Raw genomic sequence first — 16276 nt, 5'->3', positions numbered from 1 at the left:
GTTTCCATAGTAGCGAGTCTGAATATCGCGAGATGTTGAGGTTATTGTTGTTGGCGTAACTTGGATTTGGAGTTGGTGGAGAAAGTCGTGTGTGCGATTTTTTACGTGAATAATATGTATGTTGTCCAGTATTTAAAGGATTACATAGTAGACGTTGTATATGAACGCCAGACAATGTTGAATGGGTTTTGTGACAGTCGTTTGGGACTTTGCAAATATACTCTGTTTTGCCAGTTAGCTCGCTAGCGTAACTTCCGCTTTTTGCTTTCGCTGGTCAGTACAAAAACAGACACGTGACAGCTTGCAAGTGTCACACTTTCTCAAGATGCTGCTTTCAAATGTGTATGTGATGCATTTAAGTTTGCAGTGTGCGTATGTTTTCATTTAGCTATCTAACGTTAGCTAGACTAGGGGTGTATTCACTAGGACCCAAACGGAACGAAACGGAGAGGGACCTACCTGAATGTGTCCATATATAAAATGTTGTTTTCGCTGTAAAAAGTTTTCCGTTTGGAGTAAAAGTTTTCCGTTGCAAAACGTTTTGGACTAATGATTACAACCCAGATATAGTAGCGCTGTTTTGTTCGCGCATGTTCACTGTGAACTTTAGTCTATTGTGTATAACAGTGCCAGGCAGCATCATGTCACTGCTTAGCCTTGTGGATGAAGCCATCAAGTTGTGCGAAGTAGAGGAGACCAAGATAAACGAGAACATCATTCAATACAGGGAGATACTGCGCTCTTTGTAAGTACAATAAAACCTCCACGTTCATTGCTATCTGTTACGCTAATGGTCTAAAGTTGTTCTGTATGAGTAGGTAACTAGATAGGCCTATGTTTTAACTTGCTTGGCATCTGATCATTCACCAGGAGACCACAGCAGGAAGACTGCAAGGAAATAAAACTGACAGATGATGTTGAAATGGGTATGATGATGATCCACAATCTGTTATTTACTCTGAAAGCCCAGTGTACTAGTAGTAACTGGATATGGTCATATTTGTTTTAGTTTTTTGTATCTACATTGTCAGCATATTTGTATCTTTCTGTGTTTAGACCCAGATGTCCAACCGGAGGAGAGACAGGAGATGGAACTGCTGAATCGAATGCTGGAGAAGGCCCTCAGAGTTCGTGTTGGCACAGCACCCCAAAAAGACCCTCAGAACTGTACAGGACCAAAGAAAGAACCAGTGGACACTACACATTGCAAAGGAAGGGCTCTGACCCCAGGTGGCACCAAAGGGAATAGAAATGGCTTTAAAACTACCTCCAGACCCATCACGGTGGACAAAAAAGAGTCCAGGAAGTCTTCTGCGTCCCATCTCTATAGGGATGGAAGGGGGAGGATGGGTCATCTGGTAGGTCATTCAGGACAAGGCAGGGCTAGCATGATCAGAGGCTCTGTCCAGATCCAGAAACAATCTGTCGTGTCACCAAAGGGGTTTCATCCCCAGTCCTCTGGGAAAGCAGTGAAGCAGGCTGGTCCTCCAGGTCCTGTGTCTAATGATCAGGGTCAATCACCACAGGCCTCATCAGCACATCATCAGGTTGAGGTGTCCCACAGGTGCATGTCAGCTGCAGCCACTTCCTTCCAGCCCCCTAACGAGGACCCGGTGTCTGTTTCACACATGGAGGGGACGCCAAAAGCACATGTCGTTTCACCTCCACAGAATGGGTCTGTGACAGTGTCAAATTCCTTTGCCAAAAGCAACATAGCAAATGAAAATGGAACTTCAAAGTACCATACTGATATCGTTAAGAAGTTGGCTAGAAGCAACTCAACATTGGTGATATAATATGACTAGTCTGTTGTGACACTAAGTAGTTTGAGTGTGGTTTAATGACACTGTACATGTTTGATTGTGTTTTTGTGGCAGGGTTCCCTCCCAGTTGTTAACTAAATGGATCAGTCTAAGGACCAAACAAACCAGGTCAGCCAGTGAATCATATCTTCTGTGGATGAAATGTCTGACTCATATCATCCTCCATGTAACAGTTTCCATCCAGTGTTCTGTAATGCATGCATAATTTTCTCTAATGTATTATGTGCAAAAGGGTCAATTCCCTGTGCACAGCAGTGTGTCCAGGTGCATGTGCTATGGTTCTGGCAGGAACAGCTAACTAGGTATCCAAAACAAATGTCCACAAAGTGATTTTTTTTTTTTCTTCTACACGTCTTTGCTTGGGAAACAATAAGTAGGCTATACATGTAAACCACAGGAGGTTGGTGGCACCTTAATTGGGGAGGACGGGCTTGTGGTAATGGCTGGAGCAGAATCAGTGGAATGGTATCAAATAGATCAAACACATGGTTTGAAGCCATTCCATTTGCTCCGTTCTGGCCATTATTATGAGCCGTCCTCCCCTCAGCAGCCTCCGCTGATGTATACTTGTATACCACTGTATTGGTGGCTGGGACATTCATTTGACCCTTTCAGGGTTTTTTCTACCCTCAGGTTATGGGACAAGGTCCTGGCTCAACAATCCAAACCTGTGGCGGAGAGGAGTCACTTCATGGAGAGAGTGAAAGCCACTGTATCCTTCCTCAGATGAACTGAACATTTAACACCCACATATAGCTAAACCTGATTTAATGCACCCTCTTGCTTTACGTTAAATCTATGCATTAATGAGTAGTTACATAGTGTTTTAATAATATATCTTAGATGTGACATGGGACCTGCAGAGATATCAATCGTTCATTTCAACGAGTATAAACTCGTTACTAATTATCTCACTCCCACTCATTCACACAGCCCATGTAAGAAAAATTAGCACGGCATCAAATTCAGTGTCTACCAGCGTTTCTCAAAATAACACACAGAAAATTCAATGTGTGTGCGCGTGCATATATGTGTGTGTGTCTTCTAATATAATCTCCCAGAGTCTTGTCTGCTTGTTCTCCTTGACCCGTCCACTTATGGGTCAGTTCCCCAGAGAGTGGCCAACCAGTGGCAGCCCGGCCGACCCCGGGGCTCAGGTGGACAGACTGACACAGCTTTGCACGGACCTGAGTCATTGCTACCAAAGCGAGCGGCTGCTGCTGACTTGCCAGACCTTCAGAACCACTGGCACTGAGCCAGGTACCAGCCCAGCCAGAGGAGATGCAGAGGGGGGGTGGAAGAAGGGATGAGTAGCAGAAATTGTGGAGAACTAGTAAGAAATAGGAAATTACAGAAGTGGGGGGAGAGATGGATGGATAACTAGTAAGAAATAGGAAATTACAGAAGTAGGGGGGAAGGGAGAGATGGAGAACTGGTAGGAGATTACAGAAGTGTGGGCGATGAGAAAACAAGAGTCTGGAGAAGGGGTCCATTTATCCAAAAACTAAGGATTTAGTTAGCTTAGAAATTAGAACGTTCAGTGTTAATAATTTTTCAGCTCATCACCTCTTAGTCCTCTGGACTCATTAAGTGCTGAACTTATTAATTCTGCTGAAGGCTTTAGCGTTAGCAATCATTTGACAGATCTGTTTTTATGCTACAGATAACAATTAATTACAGTAACTTCTAATGAGTAATGTAAAGCAATTAGATACAGCAAAACCTTTACATTTTTTATAGCACCATTACAATACATTTGAGATTGATTTGCATTGCGCTTTATCACTGCATTTGTTTAATTTCATGTCCAAATACTGAAGAGAGAGTAATTATTTGTCAATGTGTAGTAATAATAATGCTTAGCGCATGTCTGTTATATACACACACACACAGTGAGGGAAAAAAGTTGGATCCCCTGCTGATTTTGAAAGTTTGCCCACTGACAAAGACATGATCAGTTTATAATTTTAATGGTAGGTTTATTTGAAAAGTGAGAGACAGAATAACAAAACTAAAAATGCATGTCAAAAATGTTATAAATTGATTTGCATTTTAATGAGGGAAATAAGTATTTGACCCCCTCTCAATCAGAAAGATTTCTGGCTCCCAGGTGTCTTTTATACAGGTAACGAGCTGAGATTAGGAGCAGACACTTAAAGGGAGTGCTCCTAATCTCAGTTTGTTACCTGTATAAAAGACACCAGTCCACAGAAGCAATCAATCAATCAGATTCCAAACTCTCCACCATGGCCAAGACCAAAGAGCTCTCCAAGGATGTCGGGACAAGATTGTAGACCTACACAAGGCTGGAATGGTCTACAAGACCATCGCCAAGCAGCTTGGTGAGAAGGTGACAATAGTTGGTGCGATTATTCGCAAATGGAAGAAAGACAAAAGAACTGTCAATCTCCCTCGGCCTGGGGCTCCATGCAAGATCTCACCTTGTGGAGTTGCAATGATCATGAGAACGGTGAGGAATCAGCCCAGAACTACACGGGAGGATCTTGTCAATGATCTCAAGGCAGCTGGGACCATAGTCACCAAGAAAACAATTGGTAACACTATGCCGTGATGGACTGAAATCCTGCAGCGCCCGCAAGGTCCCCCTGCTCAAGAAAGCACATATACAGGCCCGTCTGAAGATTGCCAATGAACATCTGAATGATTCAGAGGAGAACTGGTTGAAAGTGTTGTGGTCAGATGAGACCAAAATGGAGCTCTTTGGCATCAACTCAACTCGCCGTGTTTGGAGGAGGAGGAATGCTGCCTATGACCCCAAGAACACCATCCCCACCGTCAAACATGGAGGTGGAAACATTATGCTTTGGGGGTATTTTTCTGCTAAGGGGAAAGGACAACTTCACCGCATCAAAGGGACGATGGACGGGGCCATGTACCTCCTTCCCTCAGCCAGGGCATTGAAAATGGGTCGTGGATGGGTATTCCAGCATGACAATGACCCAAAACACACGGCCAAGGCAACAAAGGAGTGGCTCAAGAAGAAGCACATTAAGGTCCCTGAGTGGCCTAGCCAGTCTCCAGACCTTAATCCCATAGGTCAAAATCCCAAATCTGTGGAGGGAGCTGAAGGTTTGAGTTGCCAAACGTCAGTCTCGAAACCTTAATGACTTGGAGAAGATCTGCAAAAAGGAGTGGGAGAAAATCCCTCCTGAGATGTGTGCAAACCTGGTGGCCAACTACAAGAAACGTCTGACCTCTGTGATTGCCAACAAGGGTTTTGCCACCAAGTACTAAGTCATGTTTTGCAGAGGGGTCAAATACTTATTTCCCTCATTAAAATGCAAATACATTTCTAACATTTTTGGCATGCGTTTTTCTGGATATATTTGTTATTCTGTCTCTCACTGTTCAAATAAACCTACCATTAAAATTATAGACTGATCATGTCTTTGTCAGTGGGCAAACGTACAAAATCAGCAGGGGATCAAATACTTTTTTCCCTCACTGTATGTGTGTATATACAGTGGGGGAAAAAAGTATTTAGTCAGCCACCATTTGTGCAAGTTCTCCCACTTAAAAAGATGAGAGAGGCCTGTAATTTTCATCATAGGTACACGTCAACTATGACAGACAAAATGAGGGGAAAAAAATCCAGAAAATCACATTGTAGGATTTTTTATGAATTTATTTGCAAATTATGGTGGAAAATAAGTATTTGGTCAATATCAAAAGTTTCTCAATACTTTGTTATATACCCTTTGTTGGCAATGACACAGGTCAAACGTTTTCTGTAAGTCTTCACAAGGTTTTCACACACTGTTGCTGGTATTTTGGCCCATTCCTCCATGCAGATCTTTTCTAGAGCAGTGATGTTTTGGGGCTGTCGCTGGGCAACACAGACTTTCAACTCCCTCCAAAGATTTTCTATGGGGTTGAGATCTGGAGACTGGCTAGGCCACTCCAGGACCTTGAAATGCTTCTTACGAAGCCACTCCTTCGTTGCCCGGGCGGTGTGTTTGGGATCATTGTCATGCCGAAAGACCCAGCCACGTTTCATCTTCAATGCCCTTGCTGATGGAAGGAGGTTTTCACTCAAAATCTCACGATACATGGCCCCATTCATTCTTTCCTTTACACGGATCAGTCGTCCTGGTCCCTTTGCAGAAAAACAGCCCCAAAGCATGATGTTTCCACCCCCATGCTTCACAGTAGGTATGGTGTTCTTTGGATGCAACTCAGCATTCTTTGTCCTCCAAACACGATCGAGTTGAGTTTTTACCAAAAAGTTCTATTTTGGTTTCATCTGACCATATGACATTCTCCCAATCCTCTTCTGGATCATCCAAATGCACTCTAGCAAACTTCAGACGGGCCTGGACATGTACTGGCTTAAGCAGGGGGACACGTCTGGCACTGCAGGATTTGAGTCCCTGGCGGCGTAGTGTGTTACTGATGGTAGGCTTTGTTACTTTGGTCCCAGCTCTCTGCAGGTCATTCACTAGGTCCCCCCGTGTGGTTCTGGGATTTTTGCTCACCATTCTTGTGATCATTTTGACCCCACGGGGTGAGATCTTGCGTGGAGCCCCAGATCGAGGGAGATTATCAGTGGTCTTGTATGTCTTCCATTTCCTAATAATTGCTCCCACAGTTGATTTTTTGTTTCTGGTGTCCTTTGACAGCTCTTTGGTCTTGGCCATAGTGGAGTTTGGAGTGTGACTGTTTGAGGTTGTGGACAGGTGTCTTTTATACTGATAACAAGTTCAAACAGGTGCCATTAATACAGGTAACGAGTGGAGGACAGAGGAGCCTCTTAAAGAAGAAGTTACAGGTCTGTGAGAGGCAGAAATCTTGCTTGTTTGTAGGTGACCAAATACTTATTTTCCACCATAATTTGCAAATAAATTCATTAAAAATCCTACAATGTGATTTTCTGGAGAAAAAAAATCTCAATTTGTCTGTCATAGTTGACGTGTACCTATGATGAAAATTACAGGCCTCTCTCATCTTTTTAAGTGGGAGAACTTGCACAATTGGTGGCTGACTAAATACTTTTTTCCCCACTGTATATGTGTATGTATATACTACCAGTCAAAAGTTTGGACACACCTACTCATTCAAGGGTTTTTCTTTATTTTTACTATTTTCTACGTTGTAGAAAACACATGGAATCATGTAGTAACCAAAAAAGTGTTTTTTGATTTGTTTAACACTTCTTTGGTTACTACATGATTCCATATGTGTTATTTCATAGTTTTGATGTCTTCACTATTATTCTACAATGTAGAAAATAGTAAAAATAAAGAAAAACCCTTGAATGAGTAAGTGTGTCCAAACTTTTGACTGGTACTGTACATACATACATACAGTGCCTTCGGAAAGTATTCAGACCCCTTGACTTTTTCCACATTTTGTTAAGTTACAGCCTTATTCTACAATGGATTAAATTGTTTTTCAATCTACACACAATACCCCATAATGACAAAGCAAAAACGTGTTTTTAGCAAGTCCTTTAGGGGACTTTTGGCAAACTCCAAGCGGGCTGTCGTGCCTTTTACTGAGGAGTGTCTTCCGTCTGGCCACTCTACCATAAAGGCCTGAATGGTGGAGTGCTGCAGAGATGGTTGTCCTTCTGGAAGGTTCTCCCGTCTCCACAGAAGAACTCTGTAGCCCTGTCAGGGTGACCATCAGGTTCTTAGTCACCTCCCTGACCAAGGCCCTTCTCCCCCGATTGCTCAGTTTGGCCAGGCGGCCAGCTCTAGGAAGAGTCTTGGTGGTTCCAAACTTCTTCCATTTAAGAATGATGGAGGCCACTGTGTCCTTGGAGACCTTCAATGCTGCAGTAATGTTTTGGTACCCTTCCCCAGATCTGTGCCTCGACACAATCCTGTCTCGGAGCTCTATGGACAATTCCTTCGACCTCATGGCTTGGTTTTTGCTCTGACATGCACTGTGAACTGTGTAACCTTATATAGACAGATGTGTGCCTTTCCAAACCATGTCCAATCAATTGAATTTACCACAGGTGGACTCCAAGTTGTAGAAACATCTCAAGGATGATCAATGGAGACAGGATGCACCTGAGCTCAATTTCGAGTCTGATAGCAAAGGGTCTGACTACTTATGTAAATAAGGTATTTCTGTTTTTAATTTTTAATACATTTGCTAATATTTCTAAAAAAACAGTTTTTGCTTCGTCATTATGGAGTATTGTGTGTAGATCAATGAGGAAAAAAATATTTTAATCCATTTTAGAATAAGGCTGTAACATAACATAAAAAGGGGTCTGAATACTTTCAAAATTCACTGTTTATTTATTTATTGTTTCTTTGTTATTATGTGAAGCAACATGCCAGAATAGGGAATATGAATCCTTGCTGATGCTGGAAGGCCTGGAGAAGATGGTGGCAGACCTCCTGAAACGTGCTGGACAGCTGAGAAAAGGTACTACATCTTGCTTCACTCTATACACTCACTCACACACATCTCCACTCGAAGTGAGAGCTCTCCCTCTCAATGTTTTTCACTGGCACAGTGTAGAGTATAATCAAATGTCAAGAGAATTAGTTCGGATTTGAAAAATCAGTCTTGGAAAGTAGGTATATTACCCTCCAATTCCCCATTTACTGACTTTTCCAGGGACTTAACTTGTGGTGAAATTGTGACCTTTTGCAATTTATTCACCCAGCAGAATTTAAATTAGCCTATATAGCATCTCACAGTATAATGCAACATATTCTCCACGGCCTTGAACAAATACAATTATAAGCTGAGCTCTCTTTTCCCCCCTCACCAATCTCACTGTGACAGTGTGGAGCTGATGGTGGGAACTTTTCATTAGAATTGACCGTTTTTAGTGCTCCCAAAGCCTCCGAGATGTCTGGCTAGGGGCTAGATTGTGACAGAATGTTCCAGAATACACACACTCTGTCCAGAGTCAAAGCCAGAGTCCCCACTTAAAATTGAGAGTCTCGACTGGCTGCCTTGCTGGCCCTGGCTTTCTCTCTCTCTCCCTCTTTCTCTCTCATTCACTCACACACAGAAATATCTCATTTACATGTACATAAGTATTCACACCCCTGAGTCAATACTTTGTAGAAGCACCTTTTGCACCGATTACAGATGTGTGTCTTTCTGGGTAAGTCTCTTAAGAGCTTTCCACACCTGGATTGCGCAACATTTTCCCATTATTATTTTCAAAATTCTTCAAGCTCTGTAAAATTTAAGTCAGATTTAAGTCAAAACTGTGACTCGGCCACTCAACAACATTCACTGTCTTGGTAAGCAACTCCAGTGTAGATTTGGCCTTGTGTTTTATGTTATTGTCCTGCTAAAAGGTGAATTCATCTCCCAGTGTCTGGTGGAAAGCAAGACTGAACCAGGTTTTCCTCTAGGATTTTGCCTGTGCTTAGCACCATTCCGTTTGTTTTTTATCATGAAAAACTCCCCAGTCCTTAACAATTACAAACACAACCATAACATGATGCAGCCACCACAATGCTTGAAAATATGACAGTGATACTCAGTAATATGTTTGGGGCAAATCCAATACTTTGTATTCAGGACAAAAAGTGAATTGCTTTGCCACATATTTTGCAGTATTACTTTAGTGCCTTGTTGCAAACAGAATGCATGTTTTGGAATATTCTTATTCTGCACAGGCTTTTGTCTTTTCACTCAGTATAACAGTAATATTTCTTATCTTCTTATCTCTAATTTACATTCTGGTAGTCTGATGATTATGCAGCATTTTATTTTGGGACATTTCAAATGAATTCAGTGCAAATGTCCAACAATAGAACGGTACAGTGACGCTTTTGTTGCAGCATTGTCATGAGTCAACTCACAACAGGACGATGAGCAGATTAATTCTCACGTAACGATCCCCCAATGGAGAAATGTGCTCCCTGAGAGTCAATCTCCACGCAGACGCAGACTAACGAGCAAATTGAACCCCTCACTGTCTTGACTTATGGAAAATAAAAATAGAAACCGTCAGAGTAACACCGTAACACACCGGAGACAGATCTGTTCTTGTTTCCTTGGGCTCCTTTTTGAGGTGTGTCTGACTGATGGTGAGGCTCCTTCTCAGGTCCCCCTGTGTGAGTGTGACAGTGAGGTTTTAAAGCCGTCAGTCAGTCCATCCCTGACGACGCTCGATGCTTGGCCCTGCTATTTAAACTGAGGCAGCAGCAAGCACATAGGAGGCGCAAACGTTTTCGGCTTCGGTTGCTCGCGCTCCTCGCACTCTAAAAATAAACACAATTTTTCCAACCAGAGCGGGAGGCATGGGATCGATGGAGGAGGCCGAAGAGGGAAGGAACGGGAGCGTTCTGCCCCGTCAGGAGAAGGGGCAATTGGGGTGACCTGAGTGGGGTGACCCCCTTGCCCCCCACCCTGACCTACACCAGCCAGGCAGAGCTCCAGGAGGTGGAGAGGCTGAGGCTGAGAGTGGAGCTGCTACAGCAGGAGGTGCACCTGCATCAGGTAAGAGGCACAACTATCATTCATATATATATATATATATATTGTGATGGCCACTCCAATACCTTGACTTTGTTGTCCTTAAGCCATTTTGCCACAACTTTGGAAGTATGCTTGGGGTCATTGTCCATTTGGAAGACCCATTTGCGATCAAGCTTTAACTTCCTGACTGATGTCTTGAGATGTTTTATGCAGCATTTTATTTTGGGACATTTCAAATGAATTCAGTGCAAATGTCCAACAATAGATGTGGTCCTCTGTAGCTCAGCTGGTAGAGCACGGCGCTTGTAACGCCAAGGTAGTGGGTTCGATCCCCGGGACCACCCATACACAAAAATGTATGCACGCATGACTGTAAGTCGCTTTGGATAAAAGCGTCTGCTAAATGGCATATTATTATTATTATTATTATTATTATGTTGCTTCAATATATCCACATCATTTTCCTTCCTCGTGATGCCATCTATTTTGTGAAGTGCACCAGTCCCTCCTGCAGCAAAGCACCCCCACAGCATGATGCTGCCACCCCCGTGCTTCACGGTTGGGATGGTGTTCTTCGGCTTGCAAGTCCCCCTTTTTCCTCCAAACATAACGATGGTCATTATGGCCAAGTTCTATTTTTGTTTCATCAGACCAGAGGACATTTCTCCAAAAAGTATGATCTTTGTCCCTATGTGCAGTTGCAAACTGTAGTCTGGCTTTTTAATGGTGGTTTTGGTTCTCGTTTTACTATGGATATAGATACTTTTGTACCTGTTTCCTCCAGCATCTCAAGGTTCATTTGCTGTTGTTCTTGAATTGATTTGCACTTTTCGCACCAAAGTACGTTCATCTCTAGGAGACAGAACGCGTCTCCTTCCTGAGCGGTATGACGGCTGCGTAGTCCCATGGTGTTTATACTTGCGTATTATTGTTTGTACAGATGAACATGGTACCTTCAGGCATTTGAAAATTGCTCCCAAGGATGAACCAGACTTGTGGAGGTCTACAATTGTTTTTCTGAGGTCTTGGCTAATTTCTTTTGATTTTCCCATGATGTCAAGTAAAGAGGCACTGAGTTTGAAGGTAGTCCTTGAAATACATCCACAGGTACACCTCCAATTGACTCAAATGATGTCAATTAGCCTATCAGAAGCTTCTAAAGCCATGACATCATTTTTCCAAGCTGTTTAAAGGCACAGTCAATTTAGTATGTGTAAACTTCTGACCCACTGGAATTGTGATACAGTGAATTAAAAGTTAAATAATCTGTCTGTAAACAATTGTTGGAAAAATTACTTTTGTCATGCACAAAGTAGATGTCCTAACCGACTTGCCAAAACTATAGTTTGTTAACAAGGAATTTGTGGAGTGGTTGATAAACAAGATTTAATGACTCCAACCTAAGTGTATGTAAACTTACGACTTCAACTGTATATATATATATATATATATACCGTTCAAAAGTTTGGGGTCACTTAGAAATGTCCTTGTTTTCGAAAGAAAAGCTTTTTTTTTGGTCCATTAAAATAACATCAAATTGATCAGAAATACAGTGTAGACATTGTTAATGTTGTAAATGGCTATTGTAGCTGGAAACGGCTGATAAAAAAATAAATAAGGAATATCTACATAGGCGTACAGAGGCCCATTATCAGCAACCATCAGTCCTGTGTTCCAATGGCACGTTGTGTTTGCTAATCCAAGTTTATCATTTTAAAAGGCTAATTGATCATTAGAAAACCCTTTTGCAATTATATTAGCACAGCTGAAAACTGTTGTGCTGATTAAAGAAGCAATAAAACTGGCCTTCTTGAGACTAGTTGAGTATCTGGAGCATCAGCAATTGTGGGTTCGATTACAGGCTCAAAATGGCCAGAAACAAAGAACTTTCTTCTGAAACTCATCAGTCTATTCTTGTTCTGAGAAATTAAGGCTATTCCATGCGAGAAATTACCAAGAAACTGAAGATCTCGTACAACGCTGTGTACTACTCCCTTCACAGAACAGAGCAAACTGGCTCTAACCAGAATAGAAAGAGGAGTGGGAGGCCCCGGTGCACAACTGAATAAGAGGACAAATACATTAGTGGCTAGTTTGAGAAACAGATGCCTCACAGGTCCTCAACTGGCAGCTTCATTAAATAGTACCCGCAAAACACCAGTCTCAACGTCAACAGTGAAGAGGCGACTCCGGGATGCTGACCTTCTAGGCAGATTTGCAAAGAAAAATGCATATCTCAGACTGGCCAATAAAAATAAAAGATTAAGATGGGCAAAAGAACACAGACACTGGACAGAGGAAGATTGGGGGGAAAAAAGTGTTATGGACAGACAAATCGAAGTTTGAGGTGTTCGGATCACAAAGAATAACATTTGTGAGACGCAGACCAAATGAAAAGATGATGGAGGAGTGCTTGATACCATCTGTCAAGCATGGTGGAGGCAATGTGATGGTCTGGGGGTGCTTTGGTGGTGGTAAAGTGGGAGATTTGTACAGGGTAAAATGGATCTTGAAGAAGGAAGGCTATCACTCCATTTTGCAACGCCATGCCATACCCTGTGGACGGCGCTTGATTGGAGCCAATTTCCTCCTACAACAGGACAATGACCCAAAGCACAGCTCCAAACTATGCAATAACTATTTAGGGAAGAAGCAGTCAGCTGGTATTCTGTCTATAATGGAGTGGCCAGCACAGTCACCGGATCCCAACCCTATTGAGCTGTTGTGGGAGCAGCTTGACCGTATGGTACGTAAGAAGTGCCCATCAAGCCAATCCAACTTGTGGGAGGTGCTTCAGGAAGCATCGGGTGAAATCTCTTCAGATTACCTCAACAAATTGACAACTAGAATGCAAATGGAGGATTCTTTGACGAAAGCAAAGTTTGAAGGACACAATTATTATTTATATTAAAAATCATTATTTCTAACCTTGTCAATAACTACATTTCCTATGCATTTTGCTATATTTCCTATTCAAACTCATTTCATGTATGTTTTCATGGAAAACATGGACATTTCTAAGTGACCCCAAACTTTTGAACAGTAGTGTATATACACACACACACACACAGACACACACACTTGTAACAGGTAGCTAATAACACACCTTTTACACATTTCTACCAAGAGTCATGCCATTACACACCTGTGCCCTGTAAAAGTTGATTTCTCCACAAAGGTCAATATCGAGACTACTGTGTGTTTTTGCGCCTGTGTGCATTTGTCACTTTTTTGGTGTGTGTTTTGTTTCTCTGACAGGCTCTCTCTGACACCATGGTTATGCTCTCCGCTCCTGGACTTCCCAACCCCGCCGCGCTCCGTGACATTTACTCCCTGCTTGGAGAAGGAGGGGTGATGTTCCCTACTCTGGTCCTGGACACGGAACCTGACTAAAGGAACAGGTCAAAGGAACCGAACTGGCCAAATCACCTGGGTCATGTTTATTAGGGCACACAATGCAACGGAAAACAAAAATGAACGTTTCTAATTGGACAAGTCCAGGTAGCCCCTCCCTGTTTCATTCTGTGTTCTTCCGTTTGGTGCCTAATGAACACGACTAAAAAAGACTATTGAAGAATAGACCAAGGAATGGAATGTCTTAGGAGGGGACACTGAGAACAGAGGAAGAAGAATGGAGAATCTTCTGAAAAGAGGGATTTTTGTGTGTTGGAAGTGTTGATCTGTGTATTTATTGGAGTGATTGTGTATTGAGAATGCTGTCTGGTTTATGTGAGCATTTTGGTTTTACAATCATTGTTCCTTTTTGTATATTGTAAGACTCTTTTATAATTAGATTAAATTATTCAAATGTATGGATATTGAAAGAGTTACTTTTCTCCATTCGGTAGTCTACATCTACAAATGTGTAATAATATTTGTTTAATCATTTAAATAAAAACTAAGTTGGGGTCAATGGCATATGCTGTAATTTTATATTTAGCAGCAGATGGCGCTATACATTTACATTTACATTTTAGTCATTTAGCAGACACTCTAATCCAGAGTGATTTACAGTTAGTGAGTGCATATATTTTCATACCATGACGCGCCTTTCAAATCAAGAACAGCCTACATGCTGTACATTAGTATTTACATTTACATTTAGTACTTGTTATACAGACTACATTCCCTCTTATCTATTTAATGCATGTTAAGTTAGAATTTTAAATATCAAGTACACGAAAAAATTATTAGAAAAAAATATTGTGGGGGCCTCCCGAGTGGCGCAGCGGTCTAAGGCACTGCATCGCAGTGCTAGGGGCGTCACTACAGACCCGGGTTCGATCCCAGGCTGTATCACAACCGGCCGTGATCGGGAGTCCCATAGGGCAGCGCACAAATGGCCCAGCGTCATCCGGGTTAGGGGAGGGTTTGGCCGGGGGGGCTTTACTTGGCTCATTGCTCTCTAGCGACTCGCTGTGGCGGGCCAGGCGCCTGCAGACTGACCTCGGTCGTCAGGTGAACAGTGTTTCCTCCGACACATTGAAGAGGTAGATCAACTGCATGAGCCTCACCTGCCCGGCCAACACTCCTCCGGTCGACAGGTGGTGTAGGTACGCACCAGTGGAGGCTGCTGAGGGTTGACGGCTCATTATAATGACTGGAACGGAGCAAATGAAATGGCATCAAACACATGTTTTCCATGTATTTGATACCATTCCACCTATTCCGCTCCAACCATTACCACGAGCCCGTCCTCCCCAATTAAGGTGCCACCAACCTCCTGTGGCACGCACCAAATCAAATTTGTCACATGCGCCAAATACAACCGATGTAGACCTTACCTTCAAATGCTTACTTACAAGCCCTTAACCAACAATGCAGTTAAAGAAATACAGTTAAGAAAATATTTACTAAATAAACTAAAGTAAAAAGTAACACAATAAAATAACAATAACGAGGCTATATACAGAGGGCACCTGTACCAAGTCAATAAAATGTGCGGGGGTACAGGTTAGTCGAGGTAATTTGTACATGTAGGTAGGGGTAAAGTGACTTTATATAGATAATAGGCAGTGGGGTAGCAGCAGTGTAAAAACAAATGGGGGGGTGACTGGAGTCTTTGACCATTTTTTGGGCGTTCCTCTGACACCGCCTAGTATATAGGTCCTGGATGGCAGGAAGCTTGGCCCCAGTGATGTACTGGGCCGTATGCACTACCCTCCGTAGCGCCTTACGGTCGGATGCCGAGCAGTTGCCATACCAGGCGGTGATGCAACCGGTCAGGATGCTCTCGATGGTGCAGCTGTATAACTTTTTGAGGATCTGGGGACCCATGGCAAATCTTTTCAGTCTCCTGAGGGGGAAAAGGTGTTGTTGTGCCCTCTTCACGACTGTCTTGGTGTGTTTGGACCATGATAGTTTGTTGGTGATGTGGACACCAAGGAACTTGAAGCCCCGTCGATGTGAATGGGGGTGTGTTCGTCCCTCCTTTTCCTGTAGTCCACGATCAGCTCCTTTGTCTTGCTCACATTGAGGGAGAGGTTGTTGTCCTGGCACCACACTGCAAGGTCTCTGACCTCCCTATAGGCTGTCTCATCGTTGTCTGTGATCAGACTACCCCTGTTGTGTTATCATAAAACTTAATGATGGTGTTGGAGTCGTGTTGGCCATACAGTCGTGGGTGAACAGGGAGTACAGGAGAGGACTAAGCACGCACCCCTGAGGGGCCCCAGTGTTGAGGATCAGCGTGGCAGATGTGTTGTTGACTACCCTTACCACCTGGATCCAGTTGCAGAGGGAGGTATTTAGTCCCAGGGTCCTTAGCTTAGTGATGAGCTTTGTGGGCACTATTGTTTTTAACGCTGAGCTGTAGTCAATGAACAGCATTCACACATAGGTGTTCCTTTTGTCCAGGTGGGAAAGGGCAGTGTGGAATGCGATTGAGATTGCGTCATCTGTGGATCTGTTGGGGCGGTATGCGAATTAGAGTGGGTCTAGGGTTTCCGGGATGATGGTGTTGATGTGACCAGCCTTTCAAAGCACTTCATGGCTACCGACATGTGTGCTACGGGGTGGTAGTCATTTAG

At 43.0% G+C, this 16276-nt stretch overlaps 1 protein-coding gene across 1 annotated transcript; it reads left to right on the top strand.

Annotated features, from left to right (window-relative positions):
* Nucleotides 1-41: 41 nt before the first annotated feature.
* On the top strand, nt 42-14150 carry LOC121551249 (tubulin epsilon and delta complex protein 2). The gene is made up of 9 exons (XM_041863814.2): nt 42-745; nt 871-926; nt 1057-1675; nt 1878-1931; nt 2457-2535; nt 2930-3083; nt 8127-8225; nt 10060-10268; nt 13506-14150. Exons 1-9 carry the CDS (start codon nt 591-593, stop codon nt 13638-13640), a joined length of 1560 nt encoding a protein of 519 aa, XP_041719748.1. The 5' UTR covers nt 42-590; the 3' UTR covers nt 13641-14150.
* Nucleotides 14151-16276: the final 2126 nt, after the last annotated feature.

This window comes from Coregonus clupeaformis, chromosome 35 (genome assembly GCF_020615455.1).
Source record: "Coregonus clupeaformis isolate EN_2021a chromosome 35, ASM2061545v1, whole genome shotgun sequence".
Lineage (NCBI taxonomy): Eukaryota > Metazoa > Chordata > Actinopteri > Salmoniformes > Salmonidae > Coregonus > Coregonus clupeaformis.
Note: the sequence above shows the minus strand (reverse complement) of the source record. Positions and strands in the feature narration are given on the sequence as shown.